General features: G+C 45.4%; 3 protein-coding genes across 3 annotated transcripts; 1 reads left to right on the forward strand and 2 right to left on the reverse strand.

Annotated features, from left to right (window-relative positions):
* Positions 1-201: 201 nt before the first annotated feature.
* On the reverse strand, positions 202-1,516 carry FOMMEDRAFT_149756 (uncharacterized protein; the record flags this gene model as incomplete). Its single annotated transcript, XM_007261135.1, has 5 exons — positions 202-792; positions 871-1,009; positions 1,072-1,088; positions 1,151-1,223; positions 1,290-1,516. The coding sequence occupies 5 exons, from the start codon at positions 1,514-1,516 to the stop codon at positions 202-204; spliced, it is 1,047 nt and encodes a 348-aa protein (XP_007261197.1).
* Positions 1,517-3,168: 1,652 nt separating this feature from the next.
* Positions 3,169-4,155, forward strand: FOMMEDRAFT_24671 (uncharacterized protein; the record flags this gene model as incomplete). The annotated part of the gene is made up of 4 exons (XM_007261136.1): positions 3,169-3,280; positions 3,440-3,585; positions 3,684-3,797; positions 3,907-4,155. 4 exons carry the CDS (start codon positions 3,169-3,171, stop codon positions 4,153-4,155), a joined length of 621 nt encoding a protein of 206 aa, XP_007261198.1.
* A 595-nt stretch (positions 4,156-4,750) lies between these two features.
* On the reverse strand, positions 4,751-6,029 carry FOMMEDRAFT_15966 (prenyltransferase). The gene is made up of 3 exons (XM_007261137.1): positions 5,764-6,029; positions 5,186-5,711; positions 4,751-5,100 (listed from the first exon to the last, which is right to left on the reverse strand). The coding sequence occupies exons 1-3, from the start codon at positions 5,933-5,935 to the stop codon at positions 4,896-4,898; spliced, it is 903 nt and encodes a 300-aa protein (XP_007261199.1). The 5' UTR covers positions 5,936-6,029; the 3' UTR covers positions 4,751-4,895.
* Between the last annotated feature and the right edge of the window lie 819 nt (positions 6,030-6,848).

Here is a 6,848-nt window from a genome sequence, read left to right on the forward strand (position 1 = left end):
CCATGTCTGCGCTTTCGCCAAATGCACAAATCAATTCACAGCCCTGCACTCACTTCCTCTTCGGGATAACCACTTCCTCTTTGGGGACACAAACCTTGTTTATTAACTCCGTATTTTCCACGGTTATTTTGACAGTACAAAGGACAATTGAGATGAGAGAAAGAGAAGAGAAGAGATGCAAAGCAGAGCGAATAATAACGACTACCACTGCGACTGCCTGCGGATATATGCTCTTCGGGGAGAGCGTGGTCCAATCGCAGGGTCAAACGTTGCTGCCCTCTCCGGCGCAGTCGAGGGCTCGGAAGAGGTCGTCTCGCCGTTGCCAGACGACATCCACTGCCGGTCCGCGCCCCAGGCTAGTATCCCGAAGCTTGAAAATCCCAAGGCACCCACGACCGTATCGCCAGAGTAGCCTGGTGTCATTCGCGGCCGTCGATTCCGCTGCTCAATCTCATTTATGAACCCAGCTTCCCGCTGCTCTCTCTCATGAGCCTCATCCTCTCTCTCCCTTTCTTCCTTCCTCTCCTGCTCCTCTTCTAGCTTCTCACCCATCCCATCTGCCCGCATCTCCATCACGCTTGCACCAAGGACGAAGCATATAACAGCGTTCACAATGAGCATCCCACTGAGCACGACTGCAGCAGTCTTTGCCTCCCAGCCATACTGCACAGTACTCTCCTCAAGCCAAGTGAACGCACATACAGCAACGAAGAACGCAAGCGCCGCTGCGCCGCCCCAGAGCGATGGCGTACTGTACAGATAATAAAAGAGACGCGTACGCGTCACGAGGAACTGTGTAATTGTAAAAGTATGAATCAGGACTTGTTTGTGAAAAACTTAAATATACATCATTATTTAGTATGTACACACCTCGAGACGTCCCGAAGTTATGTTGATCCTACATAAAAGACCAAATAGAATAGAGAATGTACTCCCGAATATGGACGCCGAGACTGAAGCGTGGGTCATTCGCCGAAGGTCACCCGCAATGAGTAGATTAGAACTTGAGCTAAAAGGATCGTCAATGCTCGATTTTAGTTCATGATGGTACAATGTTTTGTTGTTACTCACGCAAGCAACAAACCAGACTACAATAACTGCATTAGTTCGGTGTATTAAAAGGACAAAAAGAAAAGCAGGAACAACATACCACAATAGTGATATTCTCAATCTTAAACATGAGAATAGCATATAGGCGTTTCCAATCACGATCTCTCTCATATCTAACACGCACGGATGTCAGAAGTTACAACACGCCCATCATTAAGTGCTTCCACACTAGAACTCACCGTCTTTGAGCATCCTGAGATGCATACCCAAGCATCAACAACATCGGGATCCTACTCCATTTATAAGATCTTCCCCTTCGTTTCTTCGGACGCTGTTGCTGCTGATTTTCAGTCTGTTGTACCTGTTGTACCTGTTGTATTGACTGAGACTCCAAATGCACGTCCGCATTCTCACAGCCTGAGCGGCTTGAGAGGACTCTTAAGTTGAGGAAGTTTCGTGGTCCCATAGCCTTTGCTACAGGAGAGATAGAAGACGGGAAGTGGTAGAAAGTAAAAGGGATGAAGCAGGCCAGTGCCTCACAGTCGGGCAGTCCGCACCTTAGCGGATCTGAAGATCATGTTTGAGTAACACTAGATCACTGATAGACGCTCAAATGCCACTTTTAGTCCTACCCGCTCACTACGCACCCTACCAACGTGGTGGTCAGGGTAACCTCAATTCGTCTGGAAAACACCGCAGCAAGTCTAGAGATTCCTTGAAGAAATACACACACTGGTCAACTTCTTAACACCTAGTGCAAATGGACTGTGGACCTCTCAAAGGCAAACGGCGACCTGAGATCTTCATTAACGGAAACAGATAAATTACCGAGTCGGAACAATTGGTCTAGACTAGAGTTGAGGATGAGCCTAACCGCATAGTCTTGAACATTGAAATCCTCAGACGTGAACATCATTGTTATTTGAATATGTTGATAACGATGAAGTCGAAGCACGTTTGGTCGATGACTCCAGTGATTTTGAAGTCATCACAGAGTCTCCAGGCTATGAACAGACGTCAGATGACCAGTTACAGAAGCAAAGTGAACGGGATGGTAGAGTTTCTCGACGATATCTCGACTAAATTCTGCCCCAGAAGTGGATTTTGATCAAAGGAACAGTCTATTCAGCTTCGGGTCTTTGGCCACGTGCACTTCCTTAGTCACGTGTATCGGGCATTTACAATTATGGACTTCGGCTGACGTTCGCTTTTGCCTGTTTTATTTTCAATGCCATGCAGAATTCTGTGACTGCATGCTAGAGCAGTAACGTCCGATACCCACCATTATTGCTGTCCCAATCAAGTCATTAATGATGGACTAGTCTGAAGAGACTGCTGAACCAGTGTAAGTGTTGATTTTGTGAAAGTTACGTTGATTACCGTCCACAGCTTTTAGGTTGCGCTAGCCGACTCTAGCGTAGTAGAACTCTCGGCGGAACTAACCCTTATCGCGTGTACTTATAGATTAATGATGAGGGTAAAATTAAATCTGCAGGTCAGCGCGACCGAACGAATGCTACAAGTGAGCATAACCGCTCATATGGAGTGTACAGTACTCGGAATGAGCGGGTACACGGTACACTGCGTGAGAGAGTGCTTTTCTGCCGTTACGAAACATAGAACCAATGACAATCTGCAAGACCATTGGCGAATTCGATGGAATGCTCTGACCGGTATAGCACGGCCAAACAGCATCAATGGTATCTATTTGAAGCCGTTTGGAGGAAAGAACCAGCGCTAAGTGGCGCTGTTTGACGCCCTCCTGTCAACAACCATCATCGTTCTTGTTCCTGATGTGTTTTACGTACCGGCCCCCGGGCTGGCTGGAAATAAGATGAAGTTTACTCGTTAGTTTTGGTCGTCGGCTGCATACCTCCTCTCTTGTACCTCCTTTGCCTGACTCTTGCACACTACCATTCGAATAATATTCTAAATGGATTCTTACCTACAACCGGGCTCCTCAACCAATCAAGCAATACCATCCTCACCTCTGGTTGCCTCACCAGGCGTTCAAACGAGTGTATACATAGAAGAGAAAGCTGTGCCGGATCCACCAGCAGACAATATTGGCAACAAGAATACTTCACTCGCTACGAGGACAGCATCTTCAGTCCTTGGATGGATGACACCATACGAGCAAATGACGTTCTTGAGGCAAAGGCGAGATTTGAGGCGATGGGAACTCTTTCGGGACTCTTTGATGCGGAGATGGTCAAACTTGAACGTCATCGTAAGTACATAGATGCATATGGTTCTTATCTCATAAGGTCCAAAGCCAACTGAAGTTATTCTATTTCTGTCCAGTGTGGTTTGATTATGGGGTAGGCTGGATTTTCTGTATAGCTTTATATGTTACACCTAACACTAGTTGATGAATGAAATAGTGCAGTCTCTACAATTGTCTTCGCCGATTTCCCACTCTCGCGAGCTTCTTTCACGCTTGGGATCATCTCTCTTCTGAGCAGCCTCATTGCAATCGGTTTTGGCGTCGGGCTGATCTATGTTCTTGGTGATGTGCATGGAAGCTCCATTGTCGTTCGTCCCCTTTCCATACTTTCCTCTTCCCATTCTATATTGTCCCCACTTCCATTTTGCAGTATATTGAATCCTTTATTGACGATATTTGTATTCAGATGGTCGATGACCGACATCCATTTCTTCACCTCTTTGCGCTATCCATACCTGAAGTATGGGCATTCATCAGTTTCGGGACATTCTTCGCAGACATAAGTGTCATTGTCTGGGAGGTTGGTAATAAAGGCTGGATAGTAAAGGTGCAGTCTATCTCCCATTCCTCATATCTACACAATCTAACGTGTCTGATATTTAACTTATTTCATGGTTACACTAAGATAGGCTGGAGTCACAGCAGCAGCAGTCGCCCTCGTCGCACACCTTGTCGCCTTTGGCTTCCTCTTCCGCGAACAAGACACAACACAGTTCCTCATACCAGACGAACCTGTCTTCACCACAGAGGAAATTACAGAACCAAAAGAGGCAACGAAATCTGACGAGCCACCTCTATCTGACTCATCGTTGTCTTATTCGAAGGAACTGTTGGGAGGCGGGCTACAATCTAGTCCTAAGGAGCTCGAATACAATTGATTGGAAGAACACCCGAATACGTCGTTTGGACATCAAGACGCATTACTTCCATAAAACATACGAAACGGAAAATAAGAGCTTTGGTTCAGACGCTGCTGTGTTGTTTCGCGTCCTCAGCTCGGGGTGGGTTGATAGCGATGATAAAGATCACATTGCATCCAAACCCTTCCGCACCAATGCATTTTGGCTGTATGAAACTGGTAAAATTGGAATCGATGGCTGTGTTCGGAGCGTACGCCAGGGCGATGCTGGCCTATGCAATGCCCTATATACGTCGACGTGAGAAACGAACGATAGGTCCCCTGCTTCGAATTCTTGGAGGAAGAAGCCAAGTGTAAATGTGGCAATGGGGATGTTGTAGACCTGACGAGTGTTGTCGGATTAGACTGCCTATCAGACTTTTCACAGAAGTAATTTGTTTTTACTTGTTGGATTAGGAGAATTATTTTGGACAACTATCTCGCTTCATCCCCTTTCTCTCGTCGTACCGTGACCCGCAGTTTCACACACACATCATAAGAACAGACTATTAGTCTTCTATTAGTAATATGGGTATCTCAGCCATTGATTTGTTTTCACGATTCTGAACCTATATGGCTGTCCTTTCTGAACAGCAATGGAATTCAAACTCCTGCCACTGTCACTGCAAGGTCCACTATGTGGTCTTCGTGATGAATGAATATACCTATGAAGTAATCTAAACGATCGATAATCGATTTCAAAAACATGGTTCCCTCTGATTATCCCGCCTTCCTGCTCTTCAAGATACCTAAAGCCCTTTCACCAATCCATCCTGTTGCCCCAATGACAGATACATATACAATGGTCTTGAATGTCTGATGTGCCCATTCCGGTCTGAAGACTGGTACAAGCGAGATTACGGTACCCACAAAACTGTAGATCCCTACGAACGATGTTGGCTCCACAGTTGTTGACGCAAGCAGACTAAAACGTAAAATGGGGATGAACAAGTAGAGAGAAGCGGTAAAGTCAGCCCGAGCAAATTGGAAGTAAGTACGAAAAAACTGACTAGAGTGCAGCAGAGAAGCCTGCAGCCAACCTTTCTCCAAACACCGTCGCAATCGTCCTCTGTCCCGCAGCGATGTCTGCTTCCACATCAGCAGCAGCGCCCAAAGCATGCACACCAGCTGTGCAAAACGCCAAAAGCCAACCCTTCTCCGCACCCTCTCCAGCACTCGCACCGAAAAGCGCCGAACCTGAAGAGGTGTATCCAAGTGCCCAACATAACCAAACAAGTGCCCCATTGGAGAGTGAATCCAATATGGGTCTCTCCTTGAGACGTAGCGGAGGAGAGGAGTATTGCCAGCTGAGAAAGAGGATGAACGTAGTTAAGGTTGGTTGTTGGAAATTTCGCGGCGAGGATTGCGAAGGGATGAAAGATGACAGGAGAATGAGCGCTGAGGCGACGCGCGCCGAAGAGAGTACGAAATCATGATAAATGGGATCCAAAATTCCACCCTCTAGTGACTGCTCATGTTTGCGTGGGTTGCGTATATCGGATGGATAATCGTACACGTCATTTACGCCGAAAACAACTGGGGCACAACGTCAGTAAGGTATGGTTGGATTTCATCTGAGATAACTCACTGATACATAATGGAAAAGACAAGCAGAAGAGTTGAAATCCGGATCGTAGGATGTCCAAAGTAGTTTTTGGAAGCACACGAGAGTGTATTACGCCGATCGTGTAGAGAATGGGTCCGAAGAACCAGCCAGGAACGCGACTCGCTCTGATTAGGACCAGGAGCCGCTGTAGCATACTTTCAAACGTCATCACAGTAGTTCCCCAATGCCAATAAAATGAGGTAAAACTAGCTTTAAATCTGTCCTTGAGGTATCATAGGTCGCACGAGAAGCCAGACTTGCACATGGCGGTAGGAACTTAGTGGAGATCAGTATGAAAGGAATTTCCAGTCGGAGTTTACATACGCATCAAACGTGGTTAGACAGCATCATCACACATATCAAAGGTTTCAGTTGAACCAAAGCCTGGAAGATTTAATACAAATATACTGGATTTCAAGTTAGTGATTAGGGTGACTTAGCAGACACCTTTTAGTTTATATAACCTGGCCTAGTTGAAATACTACTTAAACACGGAAGCATTTCAAATTAATTATTTTATTATGATGCTTTTCTAGTTAAAATAGTTATTAAAACTTTGAGAGAGAATGTTTATTGAATAGTTAAATATATTTATCAGTACATATTTTTGAGAAAACGGCTGAAGTTTAGATTATTTAATTTAAATAATAAGACTAACACTCCTGCCTAAGCCCAGTCTAATGACTCACGACTGTGCCTGATTGGACGGGTTAATGTATGGCACTGGATTCCCTTACAAAATACAGCTGATTAGAATGAACGGAAACATCGGATGCAGTCACCGAGGTCCGTTGGCTGTTTAGGGACTGCAGTGGAAACCGTCACCAAAAACCGCAATCCGCAACCGCGGATAGGTTATCCGCGGTTGAAATTCTCACGGTAACCGCAGTAACCGCGGTTACACTGCCAACGTTCGACTCCATACACTACTTTTTTTGTTTTTCGTTTTTTCCTCTTTGTTTTTCAACACAAAACACTATTTTTTTTACAAGAAGCAAATATTTGCATTGAATACAAACTATGGACAGGGTATATACAGAAATGTACATGAAATATTAAGAGTACAG

Source organism: Fomitiporia mediterranea (assembly GCF_000271605.1).
Source record: "Fomitiporia mediterranea MF3/22 unplaced genomic scaffold FOMMEscaffold_1, whole genome shotgun sequence".
Lineage (NCBI taxonomy): Eukaryota > Fungi > Basidiomycota > Agaricomycetes > Hymenochaetales > Hymenochaetaceae > Fomitiporia > Fomitiporia mediterranea.